General features: G+C 32.7%; 3 protein-coding genes across 4 annotated transcripts; 2 read left to right on the top strand and 1 right to left on the bottom strand.

Moving 5' to 3' along the window:
* Positions 1-297: 297 nt before the first annotated feature.
* On the top strand, positions 298-18,040 carry LOC101254077 (IQ domain-containing protein IQM6-like). 2 transcript variants are annotated; one of them, XM_026030227.2, is made up of 11 exons: positions 4,161-4,299; positions 4,381-4,448; positions 13,208-13,281; positions 13,865-13,989; positions 14,079-14,193; positions 14,764-14,829; positions 14,919-15,007; positions 16,439-16,526; positions 16,980-17,210; positions 17,533-17,634; positions 17,760-18,040. In XM_026030227.2, exons 4-11 carry the CDS (start codon positions 13,955-13,957, stop codon positions 17,835-17,837), a joined length of 804 nt encoding a protein of 267 aa, XP_025886012.2. In that variant the 5' UTR covers positions 4,161-4,299; positions 4,381-4,448; positions 13,208-13,281; positions 13,865-13,954; the 3' UTR covers positions 17,838-18,040. The 2 variants fall into 2 exon arrangements, with proteins under 2 accessions (XP_069151536.1, XP_025886012.2); XM_069295435.1 differs by lacking the exons at positions 4,161-4,299; positions 17,760-18,040 and adding an exon at positions 298-1,274 and having other exon boundaries at positions 17,533-17,728.
* On the bottom strand, positions 615-5,799 carry LOC101253769 (serine/threonine-protein kinase 52-like). Its single transcript, XM_069296034.1, has 8 exons — positions 5,349-5,799; positions 5,090-5,205; positions 4,406-4,599; positions 4,123-4,309; positions 3,711-3,845; positions 3,461-3,593; positions 1,434-1,540; positions 615-857 (listed from the first exon to the last, which is right to left on the bottom strand). The coding sequence occupies exons 1-8, from the start codon at positions 5,473-5,475 to the stop codon at positions 615-617; spliced, it is 1,242 nt and encodes a 413-aa protein (XP_069152135.1). The 5' UTR covers positions 5,476-5,799.
* Positions 18,041-19,525: 1,485 nt separating the features above from the next.
* On the top strand, positions 19,526-22,189 carry LOC101254372 (SUN family protein SUN11). Its single transcript, XM_004236338.5, has 5 exons — positions 19,526-19,769; positions 19,877-20,131; positions 20,589-20,810; positions 20,988-21,095; positions 21,194-22,189. The coding sequence occupies exons 1-5, from the start codon at positions 19,704-19,706 to the stop codon at positions 21,830-21,832; spliced, it is 1,290 nt and encodes a 429-aa protein (XP_004236386.2). The 5' UTR covers positions 19,526-19,703; the 3' UTR covers positions 21,833-22,189.
* The last annotated feature ends 672 nt before the right edge of the window (positions 22,190-22,861 follow it).

The following is a 22,861-nucleotide window of genomic DNA, read 5'->3' as shown; positions in this document are numbered from 1 at the left end:
ATCTGTTTTGCTTGAAGTTACTTGCCGAGAAGGAGCTAAACTTTGTCAGTACTGGCTACAAATTAAATAGTAGGAGCTAAACTTTGTCAGTACTGGCTACAAATTAAATAGTTTGAAAATTATAATAACTAAACTAAACTTACGTACCATTTTGCTACCTTGTAGCTAGACTAGATTTATTTGTTTTAAAAAACAAATAAATGTGCTGCTAATTCATAGTCTGGAAGTTGATAGTGATTTGAATTACAACAATTAATCCTAAGCGTGAAAATATGATTATAATAAATATTAAAAGAATGATAAAAGTTTCATACATGTGATTATTATTGAAATGAATGTCAGAGTTGAACAAAACAGAATATATTACTTCCTTTGAGCTTTATTATAAAATATATTTTATCCTAAACATGCATCTATTTTTAAAAAACAAAGCGTGGAATTAGAAGATTAAACCATCGACACAAATCTTTTGTTTCTTACCCAACTTTTACTATCGACAAAATTCTCTTAATGCCTCTATACATACTCATAAGAACTCATACACTCCAATTTGAATTCGAGAGCCTTGATTAAGGACAAGCCTTTTGATAATAGATTAGGCGGGCGGTGTCCGACTAAGGAGTGTAGAATGCAGGGCCACACTTGCATTTCCATCCTTCAGGCTCATAGTTAGTGTACTGAACTCCCACTCGACCTGTGTTGGTGGGTACTTGTATGGCTTCACAAGGCATACATCCATAGCATTTGTGGTCACAGCTTGGGGGACTAGATCCTATCGATTTCATCTCTTCGTTACTCACATTACTATTTTCTACTACTATTTTCATTTGTCTTTCTCCTTCTATGCTCATATTTCCCTGAAAAAAAATGAACTTGTTTAGTACTCCATTCGAATGCGAAGAAATCAAAAGGCAAAAGATTTCGATAATTACCTTATTTGTACTCAATTTGTGGTGTATAGATTGTTGATTTGATGTCAATGGCCTGCAATTAACACATGATAAGGAGAGTGCAACTATAATTAGGACGAAATAGCTGAAGTTACACTTCATTTTATAATGGCACACCAAGTGTTTGTATAAATGAGGCAGTGAGACTGTGAAAGAGAAAGAGACAAAAATAACAGGGGATTTAGAATAATTGGAGATTGATCATTTGGTTCACTTCAAAGGGTGTCCATATCATGATAGCAGCTTTATAAAGGTAGCAAAGGAAAGGTCCCAAAAAGCAATCCCTCCAAAGCTCCTTGGATTTCTCTAAGCCTCTCTCACTCTGTAAGTTGTATTGGTAAAAACGAAATCTTTACTTCTCAAACAAGTGATACTACTTTTATTCTGCACCTTTCTGGCTAAAAAGCCTACACCTTTACAACTTTTTTCTTTCAATTTTATTTTGCTTAGTTGTTCTAGTCTTGTTTTGACAACTCAATTCACCTTATGATTTACAGTATCTATTTTCTTTCTTTCTTGTTCTCTATGTACACGTTGCTTCAAATCTTGAAATGAAACTGGAAGTACCCTTTTTAGGTTCTGAGTGACACCTGAATACAGCAGCCTATAGCAATTGCAGGTTAATTAACAGGGAAAAATTGTGGATGCCTAGACTGCAGAGCCACCTATTCCCCCTTTTGGTCATATTCTGGAACTGGACAAGAAGGAAAATCTTTCTTTAAATTCTTTTTAGTTTTTAAATTCAAGAAATAAGTACACAGAATCAATGTCTGATAGATTCAGTACCAAAAAAAAATTGAAATTTATGTTAGTGAACAAAACTTAAATATATTATATATAGTACATGATAAAATGTATGAGTAGTTAACTACTTTCATGGATAGGGAAGCGTTAGGGGCACGGCCAAGTAGGACAAAAATTAAACCATTTTGATCTTTTTCGCGTGTTTACTTTTCATATATAATTTGAACTTCGTTATAGAAACTCTGGCTCCGCTCCTGCTTGGGAGCACTGTGACCAAAAAAGTTTTTCTTATTATCCAAAAAGAAGAGCTTGATTTTCTATTGGACCCTGCAAGGGTTTCTGAATTCATCCATCCAAAGAAATGAAGCCTTTCATTGACTTTTAGCATTAGGCTAAAGTTGAACTAAGTGAAGTAAGTGCAGCTGATTAGCTGATTACAGCATCACCATTGAATAATGAGTTGCAATAAATAGGGAAGAAAGAATGAGGAGCCAATAATTAAACAAACTTTTTTATTTTGGTTCTTTTAACATTTGAGGTAAGAACTGTGAAACCTAACCTGGGAAGCAAGCACATATAAAAGGAAAGCTGATAAGTACCATTCAATGCACTGTTTTCATTTTCTTTTGCTTTAGTACTAGCTGATGAGTGGCAGTGAAGTAGCATGTGCAGACTAAGTCACTTGTTAGCAATATGGTTATGGAATCAAGAAAATACTTTTCATTAAGTTTTTGATAAATTATTTGTTACTATCTGCTGCTTTTTGTTATTTTGCCGTTTATTTCCTTGCAACCTTGCTTCTTATTATTCCGCATGTATGTCACCTATTCCAGAATTTGCTTGTGAGATGATACTAAATATGTTAATTGTATTTATATGTATTAAATGAACCTATAACATAAATACATGATTTAAGCAAACCTACTCGATTCTACCGGCCCATAAGTAAAGTTGTAGCACCACCCTTGACTAGGGATTATAGTATCGACCCATAAGTAATGTTGTAGCACCACCACCCATGACTATATGGATTATAGTATGAGTTCTTTAAAAGAGTTGAAGATAATAGTAAAGCCAAGGTTAGTTAAACAATATCATGTACATTTTAGAGTTCTGGGTTCATTGTGGTACTATGTTTTTTAGTATTTATTTATTTTCATTGATGTTCAATCAGTGAATGATTTGATGATACACTGTGGTCTCTGTCATTCAATGACCATGCTTTCTGTGTTTTCAAGATTTTGAACAGTTTGATATATTGGGATTAGAGGGCACCAAAAAGTCCTTCCTTTTCTTCTAACAAGCCAAGAACTTTCCTATCAACTAAACATACATGATTTACCCAAATATTATATTTTTCTGTTAGAAACAAACACTTCTTTGCTTCTGCTTCTGCCCTACAGCAAAAAAAAAAAAAGGCTTCTACTCCTATTTAAAAGCATTTTTATTGATTACCTAAACACGTTTTTTCAGAATAAATGTTTTTCATTAATAATAAGTGTTTTGATGTTACAACAACAATGTCAAAAAGACTAACTATATAATGTAAAGGATATTTTGTTAATACGGTGCTTTTCACAATTAATAGTACTTAACACTGCCTTCATTGGTTGTCTCTTTGATATTATATGTAATCTCCTTCTTCTTTTGTCTGTTCAATGCTTTTGGTTCGTCGTTTAATCTTTGCCTCTTGTTCCACTTTGTTTCTTCTATGTGCATCTTCTAGGCAAAACAAAACATGTGCTTTTGTTTTCTTCTTTCTGTACTTGTTTGAATGCCTTCTAACATTTGCAACACTTCCTTCATCTCTGGCCTGTTCTGTGGCTTTACATCCCAACATCTTTTCATTATATCCGACAATGCTGTTGGACAACATTTTGGTATCTCAGGCCTTCGATCCTGTAATTTCCAAAACAACTTGTTAGTACACCCAATTACTTAAAGTTGAGTATGTACATATATATAACATGTTGAGTTTGTAACGAACTGATGAATCGATGAAAAGAAGGTAAGTACCTTATAAAGTTGATGTGAGATTTTACTACGAGAAATGTGTTCAGGATATGGATCTAAACAAGTATACATTTCCCACAAGCAAATTCCAAAGCTATAGACGTCACACTTATGATCATACGACACTTCGCTCAAAACCTGGTGAAATAAAAAAGAAAGAGAAAAGATAATTTAGTACTTTCAATTTACAAAGGAAGTGTTGAAGTTCTTGTAGGAGCATGCGACTTTTAATACTAGACTTGTTGAGAATTTAGGGGTTTATCATTCATGTTGTAAAATCGGGATGTATTTAAGTTTAGTTTGTCAAGTAAAGTAGTGTTTCTAACACTATTAATAGTTCGGAGATGAAACTAATCAACGTTGAATGTAGATGTGTTTATCTCATAAAGAATATTTCAAAGATGATGTAACGTACCTCCGGAGCCATGTAACCAATAGTCCCACTTGTTCCAACCATCATAGGAGAATAATTCAAGCCAAGAGAAAAAAAATGACTTGATATTCCAAAATCAATTATCTTCACTCTTCCAGTTTTGTCAAGAAGTAAATTTTCAGTCTTCACATCTCTATGAGCAATCTTTTCTGAATGAAGGTAACTTAATCTGCAATTTATACGTATTATTATTGTTAGAATGAAAATTTTAACATATGGTTTAATATGTTTATGAATTAGATAATAGATGAAGATGCATACATACCCTTTAACAACATCGATTGCAAGCTGAAGAATAGTATCCAAAGGTAACTTCTTCTTCAGTGTGTATTTTGAAAGATAGGATGTAAGAGTTCCTCCACTAACATATTCCACAACAATGCAGCATCCATTTACTGAACCTTTTTGACACTTCATTTTTATCTTTGACATATCATTCTTTTTTATAGCTCCAATAAACTGCACAAAATTAATATATTTAATTGTTATCAGCTAATATTCTATTATAGGCTCAATAAGAAAAGAAAGGACAATATTTCAAAAGGCATAAATCATAATGAATAAATATCTTTCAAACTGACATGTATGGTAGGTCTTTCAACTTTGATTATGCATAAGTAGATACATAAATTTGTTAAAAATTGAATAAATAGACACACAAGTTCTACGTCGCATATAATACATGTAAGATATCACATAAGATACAAAATTGTCATGTAGGATACCGTACAGGATGAATGTGTCAATTTGTTTGATTATATAAGTTTATATGTCTACGAGTGCACAACCAAAATTAAAGAGTGTTATGCTAGTTGGTGTCAAATTAAATGACATATACATGTGTTACGTCTATTTCAAATAATAATGCTTAAATAGATGGGAAGTTAACTTTGTAAATAAACGAATAATATTATAAGGAAAAAGAGAAAATAATGAAGTAGATATATACCTTTGCAATATTGGAGTGTTCAAGTGTGCTCCAAATAGAAACTTCTTGCATGAATACCTCTTCCATCAATCCTTCTGATGAATTCTTCTTCTTATCTTCCAAATCAAATATTTTAACTGAAATTCATACAAAGAATGTATTTTAATTAAAAGTTCACCAATTCTTTTTTATATATATAAAATTATGCATACTACTCTTTGAATCCATAATATTAACAATACTAAAAATTGAACCTATCGAAAAAAAAGTTAGTACGTACCAGCGACTTTTTTTCCATCATAAACACCTGCATAAACTGATCCAAAACCTCCATAGCCAATGAGTTTTTTGACTCTGAGTTTTTTAGGATTTAATTCCCATTCTTCATTTTCCGTGGTGATCTTCATGTTAATTAACCTAGCAACTATTACTTAACGACTTAACCTAATATTTTGTTGACAAATTTTTTTATGTGTTGAAATTTTGATGTATCCCACCTTTAGTTATATATAGCAATCAGTAAATCCGTTTTCTATATGGAATAGGCTTAATGATTTTAGGAAAATTTTCTCTATTTGAAATAGGTTTATTTAAAAGATTAGGAAACTATGATTATATGTTTTCTATATGGAATGGGCTTAATGATATTAGGAAACTTTTAAATTAAAAGATAGATACTATTAGGAAACTATAATTATATGGAAACTATAATTATATGTTTTCTTTCTATATGGAATGTGCCTAATTATTATAATTAAATAGTCGGTTAAAGTGAAATTAAATAATTTTAGTAATACTAGGCTTCTAGATTCTTCCTATTTCTTCTTCTATTTCCCTTTCCCGCCAAAATATTGATAGAAAACTAAATTACTGAGTTTGACGAGAACTAATTATATCATGATATATTCATAGTTCAAGAGTTTTAAATATTTACATATTAGTTAAAGAGTTGTTTAAAAAGAAAAATGTTTTATTGTTCCATACATTACAATATTTCAAAATTAAATGAGTTAACTAATTTTATGTTAGTTGTTGGTTTTACTTTTTATTCGAATTTGATATACACACAAAGATTGACAATTTAAAAAATAATTTGTTGTTTTTATTATCATAATCATCTCGTTGTCACTACGACACTAGCTCGTGGAGGTAGAACTATTTTAATTTTTAATTAAAAATGAACACATACAGTGCGATAAGAATTCAAATCAATTATCTCTTTCACCACACTAAACTCAAGAAATCTAATGTGATACACACTAATCTGAATGCAACAATTTATTTTTAAAACTAAACTGGTACATCATAGGGAAAATTATATGAATAACAAACTAATCAATCAAATTAAATGTTATAATCACACTTTGATTTAATTATGTCCGGTAGTAAACTGTTTGTCAGTCACCCATCTCCTTCTTTCGCTTGCTCCCTTTCACTTTTATACAAACACAAATGTACAAAATGTGTTTGTATAAAGCGAGAAAAATTTATATATACACATACATTTTCGTTCCCTCTCCCAGATCTCGCTCGCCACCCTCGCCTCCATCGCTTAGACAAACAGAAACGAAATGTATAAATTGTGTTTCTGTTTTAATAAAGCGAGAGAAAATTGTATGTATACCTGAGAATACATATATTTTCGTCTTATACACTTATGATTATACAATACAAATATTTTCCTGCCTAATTTTCTTTTATTTTTTTCTCTTTCTCGTTTTATACATACACAAATTATATAACTGATTTGTGTACAACTGTTTTCTATTGTATATGTATAGCGAATTATACATTTGGTTTCTTTATATATGTTTAATGAATTGTACATATTTATGTTTGCTATGGAGCGCAATTATGCAAACTTTGTTATAACATACAAATATAAATTTTGTGTTTGCTATATGTGAAAGTTGCTAATCACTAAGAAATTTTTTCAACTACAATAACCAGGGACTACACCCTTTTATCTCATCACAGGATCAGTTTCACGTAGTTAGATCAAGTTTGAATAATACTATGTGAAAAAATTATTAGTTGAGTGATTATAAAAAATATTAACTCAAAAGAACTAATAAGATACAGTATTCTTTTTTCTTCCATTAATTACTTCATGGTGTAAATTTTTCATTTATTATATTAATTACATTTATCAAGAAACCTAGCATCAAGAAGACAAGAACTCACTATTTGGTCATTAAAATCGGTGTGTTCTTAAACAAATTCAATTGTTATCCTAAACACAAATTTAGGGATTAACAAGAACAATTAAATGGGCTTAGGGTGCAATAATTGATTTCATATATAGATATTACACATTGCAATGAAATTTCGAGCTAATGCCTAATAGATAGGGCTAATTATAAGATGTAACTTTTTTTTTTGAATTTTTACATATCCCAAATCTAATTTTCTTTAAAAAAAAAAAATCGAATTTGTGGCTTAAACTATATTAACCTGCATTGAGCAATTGTTGTTGGGAAAGACAAGGCACTAACAAAGAATGCCTGACAGGATAACAACGGAAGAATACCCAAGTCTATACTTTCCCTTTTCGATTTGAACCAAGAGAAAACAAACAACCACAAGCAATATGATAGTAAGGCAGAAAGTAATTCAACCAAACAAATATAACAAGGCAATGATAAACCAATCACACAAGACACCAATATTTACGTGGAAAACCCTTCGATGTGAAGAGTAAAAAACCACGGGACCAAAAGCTCCACTATAATCACCAAGAGTTACAATATTGTTCTCCAAAATTGGCCACAAAACAAGTGCCAAACAACGAGCAACAACAAAATAAGATTGCACCAAATCTAGAGAATTAAAGGAGCAAAATCACCAATTTCGCAGCTACTGTTCACAACAGCAAAACTGAAGCTGCAGACCACCAAATCCAACTCTGTCAGTTCCTAATCAAAGATTGAGATGAAGATAATATGCTGTCCAAAAATCAGCTCAATCGGACAAGAAACGAAGCGGGAATCGCAATTAGAAGTTGGTTGTTATGGCTGGATTTTTGACTGCGAATTTCTCTCTTTTTCTCTCTTTTGGCTGCTGAAAAACTCTCTCTGTGTATTTGAAAATAAGACCCTAAATAGGTTTATATTTGCCTCATAAGAATGGGCCTATGGGCAAAAATGGGTTGGTCCAAATTGGGCTTTTATTTATCCACATAGGAAGGGAAAAAAGACCCATAACCCAACAATTCTTCCCCTCACGACTATGTGGAGGAGACCGCCATCCCGACGACCATGCAACAATATTCAAACTTCCCTCTTGGCAAAGCTTTAGTCATCATATCGGAACCATTGTCATTTGTATGAATCTTTTCAAGCTCAAGCAACTTAGAATCCAACACATCTCGAATCCAATGGTATCTCACATCAATGTGTTTAGACCGACCATGGAACGTAGAATTCTTGCCAAGATGTATAGCACTTTGACTGTCACAATAAAGCACATACCTCTCTTGAGCACAACCAAGTTCCCCCAAGAATCTCTTCATCCAAAGCAATTCTTTACAAGCTTCAACGACAGCAATAAGCTCAGCTTCTGTAGTAGATAGAGCAACACATTTTTGCAACCTAGATTGCCAAGACACAGCTCCCCCTGCAAAAGTAACCAAGTACCCTGAAGTAGACTTGCGAGTATCAACATCACCAGCCATGTCTGAATCAGTATAACCACAAAGAATAGGCTTCCCTGTACCAAAACACAAACTCAGACTAGAAGTGCCACAAAGATATCTCATAACCCACTTCACAGCATTCCAATGTTCTCTTCCCGGATTAGAAAGAAAACGGCTAACAACTCCAATAGCGTGAGCAATATCCGGTCTTGTACAAACCATCGCATACATCAAACTACCAACAGCTGAAGCATAAGGAACTTTCTTCATATCTTCCTTCTCATCATCACTAGAAGGACACTGTTTCGTGCTCAATTTGAAGTGCATAGCTAAAGGTGTACTGACAACCTTAGCTTTATCCATGTTGAATCTGCGAAGTACTTTCTGAATGTACTTCTCTTGTGATAATACCAATTTCTTGGCCTTTCTATCACGGACAATCTGCATACCAAGAATCTGCCTTGCTGAACCTAAGTCTTTCATAGCAAAAGACTTACTCAACTCTTGCTTCAACTTCTGAATCCTGCAAGTATTATGACCAACAACAAGCATGTCATCAACATAAAGCAACACAATAATAAAGTCACCATCAGAGAACTTTTGCACAAAAACACAATGGTCTGAAGAAGTCTTCTTGAAGCCCTGCTGACTCATAAAAGAACCAAACTTCCTGTACCATTGCCTGGGAGCTTGTTTCAAACCATACAAGCTCTTCTTCAATTTGCAAACATAATTCTCTTTACCCTTGACTTCAAAACCTTCCGGTTGCTCCATATAAATTTCTTCATCTAAGTCACCATGGAGGAAAGCAGTTTTAACATCCATTTGCTCAACCTCTAAATCTAGACTTGCAGCCAAGCCTAGAACCACACGAATGGATGACATCTTCACAACTGGAGAGAATATCTCATCAAAATCAACTCCCTTTTTCTGATTAAATCCCTTGACAACTAATCTAGCTTTTTACCGTGGAACAGGATTACCATCTTCGTGTTTCACCCGAAAAACCCACCTGTTTTTCAAAGCTTTTCTGTCTTTAGGTAACTTAACCAAATCAAATGTGTGATTATCATGCAAGGATTTAATCTCATCTTCCATAGCATCAAACCACCTTTCTTTTTCTTCACTTTCCATGGCCTCATCAAGACTCTCAGGTTCTCCCCCGTCAGTCAAGAGTACATACTCATTGGGTGAATAACGAGATGAAGGAGTTCTCTCTCTACTAGATCGTCTGAGAGAACTCTTTGGAGCATCTATAATTGGTTGTTGGACAACCACATCATCTTGCACTGGAGCATCAACAACATCATGCCGGTCATTCTGAACATGATCACCATCTTCATTATCAACTTGATTTTCATCATTATGAAGATTTTCTTCCGGTGCAATAGTCAAAGGAACTGGATCAACATCAACTAAGCTCTCACTAGTCTGAAAATCAGCCTTGTCAGCTTTGTCAAAATCTTCAATTGTTTGGTCTTCAAAGAACACAACATCACGGCTTCTAACAAGTTTCTTCTCAACAGGATCATAGAAACGATAGCCAAATTCATCTTGACCATAACCAATGAAGATACACTGCCTAGTTTTAACATCCAACTTTGACCTTTCATCCTTAGGAACAAGTACAAAGGCTTTACACCCAAAGACTCTAAGATGATCATAAGAAACATTCTTACCAGTCCAAACTCTGTCAGGGACATCACCATCTAAAGCAACAGCAGGAGATAAATTGATAACATAAGCAGCAGTATTAAGTGCTTCTGCCCAAAAGGAATCTGACAGCTTAGCATCTGAAAGCATACATCTAACCCTCTCAACTAGAGTTCTGTTCATCCTCTCTGCTAAACCATTTAACTGAGGAGTCTTTGGGGGAGTTTTCTGATGCCTAATACCCTGCTCTCTGCAATATCTATCAAAAGGACCAATATACTCACCACCATTATCTGAGCAGATGCATTTCAATGTCTTCCCTGTTTGTCTTTCAACCAAGGCCTGAAAATCCTTGAACACATCAAGTACTTGATCCTTGGACTTCAAAGGAAATACCCAGAGTTTGCGAGAATGATCATCAATAAAAGTCACAAAGTAAAGTGCACCACCATGAGATCTTACCTTAAAAGGACCACACAAATCAGAATGTACCAACTCCAGCAAATCGAGCTTTCTTGAAGGCGGATGACTCTGAAAAGAAACTCTTTTCTGTTTACCGGCTAAGCAATGAACACATTTCTTCAACTTTGCTTGTTTCACTCCAGAAAGCAAATTTTTCTTAGCCAAACTATCAATCCCCTTCTCGCTCATATGACTCAGCCTTCTATGCCATAACTCTGATGAAGTATCATTCTCCACCAAATTTACTGAGTCTCTGGACATGGAGCCCTGAAATACATACAAGTTAGACAACTTGTGACCACGGGCCACAACCATCAAACCTCTAGTAAGCTTCCACTGGCCAGCACCAAGTGTATTAACATAACCCTCATCATCAAGATATCCCACAGAAATCAAATTCAAGCGAACATCTGGAGCATGCTTGACATTATTAAGAACTAGTTTGGAACCATTGTTACTTTCCAAACAAACTGTCCCAATGCCAATAACTTCAACTTCATGATTATTGCCCATTTTCAACGTTCCAAAATTACCTGGAGTATAAGAAGAAAATAATTCCTTCTTTGGCGTGACATGAGAAGTAGCACCAGAATCCACAAACCAGCTAGACTCATCACGAACAAGATTAATGACATTTTCATCACAAGAAACAAGAAGATCATTATTAGCAACAACAGCAACACGATTTTCATTATCGCCTTCTCTCTTTTGTTGTCTCATATCTCTCTTGTGCTTGTAACAATATTTCATGATATGCCCATTCTTGTGGCAATAGTCACATGTAGTATTCTTGTATTTAGACTTTGACTTGCTTCTACTTTTACCTTTATCATTTTGACCTCTGGACTTATTTCTCCCCCTATCTTCAGTAACCAAAACATCGGAGTGTGAAGCTGAAGAAGATGAGGCTTGAGATCTTCTTCTCATTTCTTCATTTAAGACACCACTCTTAGTATATTCCATGGTTACAACACCACTGGGAGCAAAATTAGTTAAAGAAACTCGAAGAGTTTCCCAAGAGTCTGGCAGAGTATTAAGAAGCCAAAGTCCCTGTATCTCATCATCAAACTTTACACCCATTCCGGACAGCTGGTCAAGAACACCCTGAAAATCATTAATATGATCAGAAATAGGAGTCCCCTCTATATACCTGATATTCATTAATTGTTTCAATAGGAACAACTTGTTGTTGCCAGTCTTTGAAATAAAGTGTCTCGAGCTTGTCCCACAAACTTTTGGCATGTGTCTCATTCACAATATGATTTCTAACATTATCTTCAACCCATTGTCTAATATAGCCACAAACCTGCAGATGCTCAAATTCCCATTCTTCATCATTCAAAGTCTGAGGCTTATTAGAAGCAAACACAGGTAAATGCATCTTCTTGACAAATAGAAGATCTTTCATCTTGCCTCTCCAAATATGATAGTTACTACCAGTTAAACACACCATTTTGCTCATATTTGCCTCCATCATTCAAAACGACAATCAACAATAACCAATGCTCTGATACCACTTTGTTGGAAAAGACAAGGCACTAACAAAGAATGCCTGACAAGATAACAGCGGAAGAATACCCAAGTCTATACTTTCCCTTTTCGATTTGAACCAAGAGAAAACAAACAACCACAAGCAATATGATAGTAAGGCAGAAAGTAATTCAACCAAACAAATATAACAAGGCAATGATAAACCAATCACACAAGACACCAAGATTTACGTGGAAAACCCTTCGATGTGAAGAGTAAAAAACCACGGGACCAAAAGCTCCACTATAATCACCAAGAGTTACAATATTGTTCTCCAAAATTGGCCACAAAACAAGTGTCAAACAACGAGCAACAACAAAATAAGATTGCACCAAATCTAGAGAATTAAAGGAGCAAAATCACCAATTTCGCAGCTACTGTTCACGACAGCAAAACTGAAGCTGCAGACCACCAAATCCAACTCTGTCAGTTCCTAATCAAAGATTGAGATGAAGATAATATGCTGTCCAAAAATCAGCTCAATCAGACAAGAAACGAAGCGGGAATCGCAATTTGAAGTTGGTTGTTATGGCTAGATTTTTGACTGCGAATTTATCTCTTTTTCTCTCTTTTGGCTGCTGAAAAACTCTCTCTGTGTATTTGAAAATAAGACCCTAAATAGATTTATATTTGCCTCATAAGAATGGGCCTATGGGCAAAAATGAGTTGGTCCAAATTGGGCTTTTATTTATCCACATAGGAAGGGAAAAAAGACCCATAACCCAACAATTGTAATATGCTGAATATTAGGGAACTACTTTGCATTGTTATAACTGACATTTTAGCTCATTTTGATCAATCCATTTCAATCCAAGTAAGTCTTTTTGACACCTCAAGTCTCAACTATCTCTTTGTTTCAGTTTTTACTCTTCGAAATAGAGTCAAATTTGCAGATAACAAATGGTAAAAGTCAAGTTCAAATAGCAGAGAAAAGGTAAAAGTCAATAAACTAGCATTTCACGATAATTCTCATTTTTGTATATTTCCTAATTATCGTTCTTTCATTTGGTCCTCATTACACACTACTAAAAATTCATTTTTGGATTATAATGTATTCATATTGGAAAAATTGAGAAGTTTCCAATTTATTGTCACTACGCTTTTTCTATTGAAAAAAAATCTTCTATAGCATAGTCTCCACTAATCTGTGATGAAAAAAACTTTTGCTTCTAATAATTAATTGAAAAAATCATGTTATACTAATTATGTTATGCAGAAATTAATAATTGCAAATTTCAATAACCAGAATCAAACAAAAATTGAAATCTATTAAAAGATGCATAATCTTTATAAAAGATTTTAATTGAGAAAAAAAAAAAACAGAAAAAGACAAAAGTGTAAATTACACCCCTTCTTAGACGGAAGGAGGAAAAAAAATAGAAGCTTAGAGATTGGAGAAAAAATCAAATGTCAAAATATTATTCAAAGGTCACGTAGAATTTAACTAATTTTGAAATGTTATATATTTCTAGATTATATATATTTTTTACAAGCACATACTAATTAAATATTATCAGGTTCAGGTTCAATTAAGAATATTAAAGTGAAGAGCAAGGAAAATCGAAGCAAATCAAAGATCAACTACATTAATATTCACATAATTTCTAATGACAAATTCTACAGTTATCCTTGAAGAACACTTGTTAGTTTCTAATTAATCTCTATCATTTTTATTTTGTGTATAATTTTTTATCAAATACAATTTGAATTTCATATTTATAATTTATACAGATGGAAGGCACTAGATTTTGCAACTCTTACGCAAAGTTCTGTTTCTTTCTTTGACGTTGAAAAGACAGAGACAACAGTTTCGCGCTGGGTACGAGCTCAAATCCGGGCTTCAAAGGTACCAAATATAACAGTCGTGCTCAATAATAGCATTTCAGTATTATTATAATTGAGTGTTTATAAGAATCATTTTTTTCATATTTATCATTATAAAAAGATTGGACTGTATGTACTCCCACATATAATATAATGGAAAGATAATCTTAAAAGCTATTACTAAGAACTAAGTTGAGGCGTATTCAGGATTTTAAAATGATGGATGCACTATTACGAAGAGGTGGATCTAAGATATAGATTTGATCGGTTTAACATTTAAAATTTTAAAATTATAGGTGCAAAATTGTTTTTACATATCCAAACCACTCAGAGAAGCGTTATCCAATTTTAGAAAGAACAATAAAAACGAGATAAGTAAAAGATTCAAATTTCTAACCTCATTTAGAAAGGTACACCCAATCACAATCACATCGTATGATACTTCAACTATGGATGTACAAATCTATATATAATTTCAAATGGAGAGCATGGGTTCACGTGAACTCGATGACCCCCTCTTGGATACGCCTCTGAGACTAAGGTCAAAATCATTTACTAATTTATATGTTTTTATTATAATTTGTTGGTGTAGATTGGAAAGGGCTTGTCAAAGAATGAGAAAGCTCAAAAACTAGCTATCAAGACCTGGTTAGAAGCTGTAAGTGAAATGTGTCCTCTTATTACAAAGAACAATATGCATATTACTAGTTTTTTTGACAATTATTTACAAATAAAATGCAAATTCAGATAGATCCAAGACATCGATATGGTGTAAACCTAAATCGTTATCATGATGTGTGGTGCAACAGTGGAAGTTTACAACCATTTTTCTACTGGTATGTACTATATGGAACTTCAATAACTAAAATTAGTTACTAATTTTGTCGATAATCTGTTGCTAAATTGAACATAGCTAACAATTTATTTTCTTCTAAAAAAAAAAGAAGTGTTGCTAATCTATTCTGAATAATATTAGCGATAAATTTTTTTATTAGCTACAAAATTTGTTCATAGCTAACAATTATTTTCCTCTAAAAAAGAAGAAGTGTTGCTAATCTATTCTGAATTATATTAGCGATATAAATTTTTTATTAGCTACAAAATTTGTTCATAGCTAACAATTATTTTCTTCTAAAAAAAGAAGTGTTGTTAATATATTCTGAATAATATTAGCGATGAAATTTTTTAATAGCTACAAAATTTGTTCATAGCTAACAATTATTTTCTTCTAAAAAAAGGAAGTGTTGCTAATCTATTCTGAATAATATTAGCGATTGAAACTTTTTATTAGCAACAAAATTTGTTCATGGCTTTTTAGTAGGTACAACCAAAAATAAAAAATTGGTAATATTTTTAGAAGCTCAATTATATGAGTCCGGAGCCTAAAGGGTAAAAAATGTTAACAAAAATTCCAAAACGGTATATGAAATTTCTTTTTAACCAAAAGGGCAAAATCGCTCGCGAAGTAGCGATTTTGTCCACTGAAAAAAGCAAAATCGCTGCTATAGCAGCGATTTGTTAAATTTGCTTCTTTTTTTAAAAAAAATTATAACAAAATCGCTCCCTCGGGAGCGATTTTCAAAATAAAAAACTTTTTTTTAATATTTTTTTGATATGTCGCTACTTAGGCAGCGACTTGTGTATAATTTTTTTTAATTAATATTTTTTGTTTTTTTTTTTATAAAAAAAGTTTAAATCAATTTTTTAAATCAAATAGCTGCCAAAGCAATGATTTTTAATTAAATTTTTTTAAAAAAAATAAATAAATAAATCGCTGCCATTTTTTTTAGTGATTTAATTTTTAAAAATTAAAAAAGAAATAATTAAAAATTGCAGCAATGTAATTTTAAAAAAATATTTTTTTTATTTAAACTTTTTTAAATAAAAAAAGCAAAAAAAAATAATTAAGGTAATGTCGCTGCATAAGCAGCGACTTACTTAAAAAGGTATAAAAAAAAATTTTGAAAATTGAAAATCGCTCCCTCGGGAGCGATTTTGTTTCAATTTTATTTTTTTTAAAAAAATCAAATTTAACAAAATCGCTGCTATAGCAGCGATTTTGTTTTTTCCAATGGACAAAATCGCTACTTCGCGAGCGATTTTGCCCTTTTGGTTTAAAAGAAATTTCATATACCGTTTTAGAATTTTTGTTAACATTTTTTACCCTTTAGGCTTCGGACTCTTAATTATATGATAGTAATCATTAGCTAGCTTCTTTTATTTTTAGAAGGTGAATAAAAATTGTTTGTGCACTACAAAATTTACAGGTTAGATATTGGTGATGGAACAGAAGTTGTTGTGGAGCAATGTTCAAGGAGTGATCTACAGTCCCAATGTATCAAGTATCTTGGACCAGTAAGCATTTTATTGCCAATTTTAGTCTGATTCTTAGTAAAAAAAATAAGGATATAATAATTATCACTATAGTTTATATTTCTAAAGTTTGTCCAATGGTTGTCCTCAATAACAATATTTCTAAGGATTTTTAGTATTGCACACGCAAAACTCTCTAAAAACGTTAGTATTATAATGAACATATAATAATTATCACTGTAGTTTATATTTCTAATGTTTGTCCAACGGTTGTCCTCAATAACAATATTTCTAAGGATTTTTAGTATTGCACAAGCAAAACTCTGTAAAAACGTCTATTATTCAGATATATATTTTTTTTACTCTTATAACTAAATGTTAGTAATATAATGAATATATATAACGACATAAAATTGATTTGGCAATTAATGTTATTATTGAGGATGACTGTTATGGTATATTTACTATGAGATATTTTTGTTGTAATTTGTGAAGAAAGAGAGGGAAGCTTATGAAGTAATTGTGAAGAATGGAAAGCTTATTTACAAGAAAAATGGTGTTTGTGTGGACACAATTGAGGGTACCAAATGGATTTTTGTGCTCAGTACCTCAAGGACCTTATATGTTGGGCAGAAGCAAACACACCATTTTCACCACTCTAGTTTTCTAGCTGGAGCTGCTTCTCTATCATCTGGAAGATTGGTCGTCTCTAACGGAAATCTCAAGGTACGTAACTGCATTTTAAAATAATCACTTTCAAGTTTTAATAATTGAATTCTAAACTTAATATTTATACATATTTCATGAGCAAAAACGTATACAGGCTTCTAATAAATGTCATAGTATACTAACAATCTCTTATCCACACCCTCCAACACATTCACCATGACACCTCTTAATTACTCCGATCACACCCCATAATATTTACCTGAATTATATATAAGTTGATAATATTTTATATTTACTTACCAATCTACACTAAAAAATGTATACATAAAGAAAATTATTTCTTGGCAATTTTTTTTTCTCATGTAATTAATTTTGACAGGCAATATGGGCATACAGTGGTCATTATAGACCAACGGAAGAACATTTTGAGGAGATAATAAGTTTTCTTCAGGACCACCATGTTGACCTCACCAATGTTAAGGTCAATATATTTATAAATTGATGCTATTTTAAATAAGTTGATCTCCTAAATATGGATTATTAATATAATTAAGGTGAGGATTAATTAACTAACTATATTGTTATTGTTTTTTGTTCTTAATCCAGAAATTCGCGATAGATGATGACGTAGCACCCGACAAGTTAAAAATATCAAATGAATCAAAAGATGATGGCACTAAATAAAATAGAAAATTTGAATAGATCATTTTTATCGAATGCGAGCACCTTCATGTAAACAACTAATAGGGAAATTATAATAGAAGTGTTCTTTATCAATCATCGTCTACATCATAAAAAATTTCTAACAAAAAAAATAGGATTTTAGTGGACTATGTTATTATTCAGTATCTTTAGTTTATATTCTAAGAGAAAAATATATATTTTATTTGTAAACATATTTATTTGATTTCGTATAGGAACATGTTTTGACTTTTGTCATTAAATTTACGCTTGTATGAATATGTCCATGAAATTTAATATGGATTCAAGATTCAAATCGAGTAACAAAAAATGATTCAAATTTTTTAAAATTTGAAATTCTCTAATAAATGTTACCAGGAAAAAGACCAGCTATAAATAGGGAGGAACACCAGTTAGATTTCAGAAAACGACTTGAGAAAGAACCAAAAAAACATGTCAATTGGACAAAATTTAAGTGAAATAACTAATATAATGGTAAATTTTGACTCATTTTCCTGTGTAAAATGAAACATAAAAGAATATAACTTTGCTCATGAACTAAGAAATACAAGAGAAAACTTTCTACAAGCATGGTGATTGGGAGTCAATAATCGAAATATACAATTACTCAATTTCAGAAGTTTACTCTTTTTGAAATTATTGTGTCTAAAATTTCATATGGTTGAATTCTACGCATATATGATTGAAACTCAATTATTTTATCTGGCATTTAATCAATTTTACCTGAACTTACGTCTTGCTAACTAAAATTAGGTTCATCAAACCTTGGGGTGCTCCTATTTTATTTGTGAGAAAATGTTAGGACCGTAAATAAGCAGGTGTAAACACGGAAACTAGCAATGCATACCTCGAAAGACCACGAGTAAGAAGACAATGAGAAATATACCAAAAAACACAAAGATTTACATGGTTTAGTAAATCGACCTACGTCCACAAAGGAGATAAGCAATCCATTATAAATATGAGAGTACAAAATACAGAGTGAAACAACCTCAACCAATTAACTCGGAATACATGGGAGATTCACACAAGTGATAACGTATCAAACTTGTGACCCATAATTCTCCCCCTAACCAAAACTCTCAAATCTCTTGAGACTACATTGTGAATACTGATTAAGTTAGAAGAAATATTCTCTATTTATAGAGTCCTAAAACCTATTTATAATAAGAAATCAGGACAAATAAACCTAATAGAAAAAACATAGTATGATGCACATGTGTGTTGAATTCAACTTTCAAAAGATAAAAATATAGACCAACTCATTTATAGTATAATCTATACAATTTCATCATACTTTGTCATTACTATGTTTTTTATACAACTTAAATTTTGTATTTAACCGCGCGACGGAGTGAGCAATAGTTCATGTAATAAGGTGCACGAAACCCACGTCGTGAGGCGCGGGGACTTTCTTTAATTATTATTATTATTATTACACGCAAATTTAATTAAACTTTAAAAGCATGTTTTAACTAATTTTATTTTTCAAAAATTCCTTTCGCTTTCCCACTAATATATTATATTGCGTCAGTTTAAACTAAGGTTGGAAAGTGCAAAAGTCAGTCAAAACGACATCGTTTTCCCTTTCCAAAAACTATCCGTTGCAGCTTTTCCCTTTTTTTGTTATCTTTTTAGAATTTCAAAATTCAAAAACCAAGAAACTCCTCGCTGTAGTAATTAAAGCTCCTCAAACCCTTCAAATTCACAAATCCCAACAGTTATCTTTAACTTCCTTTAAGTTTTCAGACACCATTTTCTATAATTGTTCTGTCTGTTCTGTTTTTTCTCAAAACAAAAACCATTTATCAAGCTGCAGAAACTGTATCAAGATCATATTTTTCAAGAATGGGTGGTTCAGGGAAGTGGATTAAATCTTTGATTGGTTTAAAAAAGAATCAATCAAATGATTCTGTAAGTTGAATTGGCTAATTCTAGTACACTCTGTTTCTGTTTTTTTTTTTTTTGGTTGATGTTTTTTGATAATTGAATTGTTTTACTTTATTTGGGGGGTTTTGTAGGAGAAGAGTAGTGGAAAGAATAGGAAATGGAAGCTGTGGAGGAGTGCATCGGGTGGAATTGCTATGGCGTTTTCGAAAGGTGTAAAAGGGGGTGGAAATTTGGGAGATTCGGATGGATCTGAATCTTCATTCCTGTCTGATAGTGCTTTGGCTGCTGCTATTGCTACTGTCATCAGAGCTCCACACAAGGATTTTGTGGTTGTGAAACAAGAATGGGCTGCTCTTCGAATTCAGGCTGCCTTTCGTGGTTTTCTGGTAATTTGAATGACTTGGGACACAAAGTTGTTAACTTTTTTGTTATACTTGGTTCAGCTTATTAATCCGTGTAGAAGATTGGTAGATAGTTAAGTGTTGTCTTGCTTTTAGTTTTTTCTTTTTATAAGTACTTGAAGCCTCTCTACCTCGACGAGGTATGGGTGAATTCTGAGTACACTCTACCTTCCCCAGGCTCGGGGGATTTCATTGGTTAGGTTCTTGTTGTTGCTCCATTTGTCTTACTCAGATGCGAACATGAAAGAAATTGAATCATGTATGTTTGCAATTCAAGGGGAACAGATCTAGATGAGTTATAATTTGTAGGTAACTGCTTGATTGTATGTTGAGTGGCAAAAACTAGACCTATAACACCTTATATCCTTCTGTTTTTCTTTCACTTGATGTTTTGCAAATGATTTATATAGCTAATGAGAAATTTTAATTGTCATGTCAAAAGGCAAGGCGCGCGTTAAGGGCACTTAAAGCCGTGGTTAGGCTACAAGCTATATTTCGTGGGCGACAGGTGAGAAAGCAAGCTGATGTAACCCTCAAGTGTATGCAGACTCTTGTCAAGCTGCAGTCTCGAGTTAGAGCCCGATGCAATCAAACATCCGTTGATGGAGATGCTACAAAAGGGCCTCTTGTTGATAGCCAAGCTGATCCAGTTAAGCAAGCTGAGGTATGTATTTCTCTATAACAGTAGTGTTTGACCTGATACGTGTTTTTTAGCTGCTATAGCGAAATGCTGTTATATAGAGTATATTTATTGGTTCCACCAAAGTCATAGTTGTTATGGTGAAATGGTATTACACATCTGACTGCAGCATTCAAACTATCTAACTTTTCGCTTTCTCAGGGTGGATGGTGTGATAGCCCCGGCACAGTGGATGAAGTAAGGTGTAAGTTAAAAATGAGACAAGTTGGAGCAATCAAGAGGGAGAGGGCCATTGCATATGCCCAACAGGTACTATATTTAATTCTTTAAAACATGTAATATGACAGAAAATTTCTATATACATGTAACTAATTGGCCTGAAAATATATTCAACTGATCTATTTCAGAAACTGAGAACAAACCCCAGCCTGAATTCAAGAATTAGGAAAGTTGAAACCCTGAATAAGTTTAAGGCTAATGGGGATTCAGTTTGGTTAGAACGTTGGATGGCGAATAAGCCTTGGGAAAGCAGACTGGTGGAAGATTTTCATACTGATGCATCAGGGATGACTCCGAGTTCTAGGAAGTATGAAGATTATGATGCTGGATCTTTAACTGACCGTAGTTCAGTGAGCATAAGACGGAATAACATGTCCACCAGGATATCAACAAGAGGACCAATGAGTTGTCAAATTGCTAATTCATCTTCTGAGCCTTATACTGATTATTATCAATATGATGATAGTACGACTTCTCATTCTTCCATATCGACTTCTGAAACTCTTGGATCAAATCAGACTCCTCCAGAAGACGGTCATAGCAAGAAACCAAACTACATGAACCTTACTAAGTCTATTAAGGCAAAGGTTAAGCAGAGGAATTCAAATTACTTGTCTCACAGTATGCAGAGGAATTCAACTGATAACTTACAAGTCCATAGGAAGTCAAGTCCACTTTCGAGGACGATAGCAAGGAGAAGTGCTGATTGTGATCTTTATTCAGTTGATCTGTGTAAGGATCTCTACCCTCCCTCAAATGCATTTTGATCATCTTAACTGGAAGACAAAAGGCGATAGATGCGCTATGTGAGGGAGTGGTAGTGAGTTTTATTTGTCCATTTAGCTCAACAACTTGTTGTCTTGATAGTAAAAAGGGTTTTCTTTTGTTTACATAAATTTTAGAATTAACCAATACATAATGCATTAGATGAGATTTTCTCTAGAAAGATGATTTACGAGTTGATTGCTGAGATAGTCACTCAACTAGTAGTGTAATTATCTCAGAAAGTCCTTGTATCATACTGTGTGCTTGCTATATTTGTTGATTGTGTAAGAGTTTCTGTTTGTTTTCGGACAACTTATTCGTTGCCTTAACATATATATTGGATGGATAATGTTTTCTTACATGGTATCATAGTGTTTATACTCTTGATTCGGATTATTTATGCTGGTAAATTTTTAGAAATATAATATCTCTAGTATATCAAATCAGATTTATGAGAACTTCTATAGAAATGTATGGAAGTTCTTGAACAACTTCACTTGTTAAGTTTATATATCGTGTTTATAATCCATATTCAATTGGTAAAACAAGAAGTCAACAAGACTTGTAAAAACTTGAATATCACTGTAGAAAACATACTCCCTTCGTTTCAATTTATGTGATCTTGTCCTTTTTAGTATCTGTTCCAAGTCAAAACAACACATATCTATTTAAAAGCATTAACACTTTCTGTGTTATCTTTTCGGAGTTCATAGTTGCACCATGACATGTTCAGAGGCTGAACCAGAATTAGAAGTTTCTGAATTCTAGCTAGTTGCTATATTTAAAAACTTTTTGGGTGTCATACTATGGTTAAGCATCCATCTATAAATTTGGTGTAAATGACCGATGTATAGGTAAATTTGCTGCCTTTTCTTGTTATATTTAAATTAATATATATATATATATATATATATATATATATATATATATAATTTCTTTAAGATAATTTTGGGCTTGCTTAAAGATTGGATCACATGCATGCATCAATTTGGACCATGATGAATTTCTGATAAGAGAAATAATAATGAATA

Source organism: Solanum lycopersicum, chromosome 3, assembly GCF_036512215.1.
Source record: "Solanum lycopersicum chromosome 3, SLM_r2.1".
Lineage (NCBI taxonomy): Eukaryota > Viridiplantae > Streptophyta > Magnoliopsida > Solanales > Solanaceae > Solanum > Solanum lycopersicum.
This window is presented reverse-complemented; position numbering and strand designations above follow the sequence as displayed.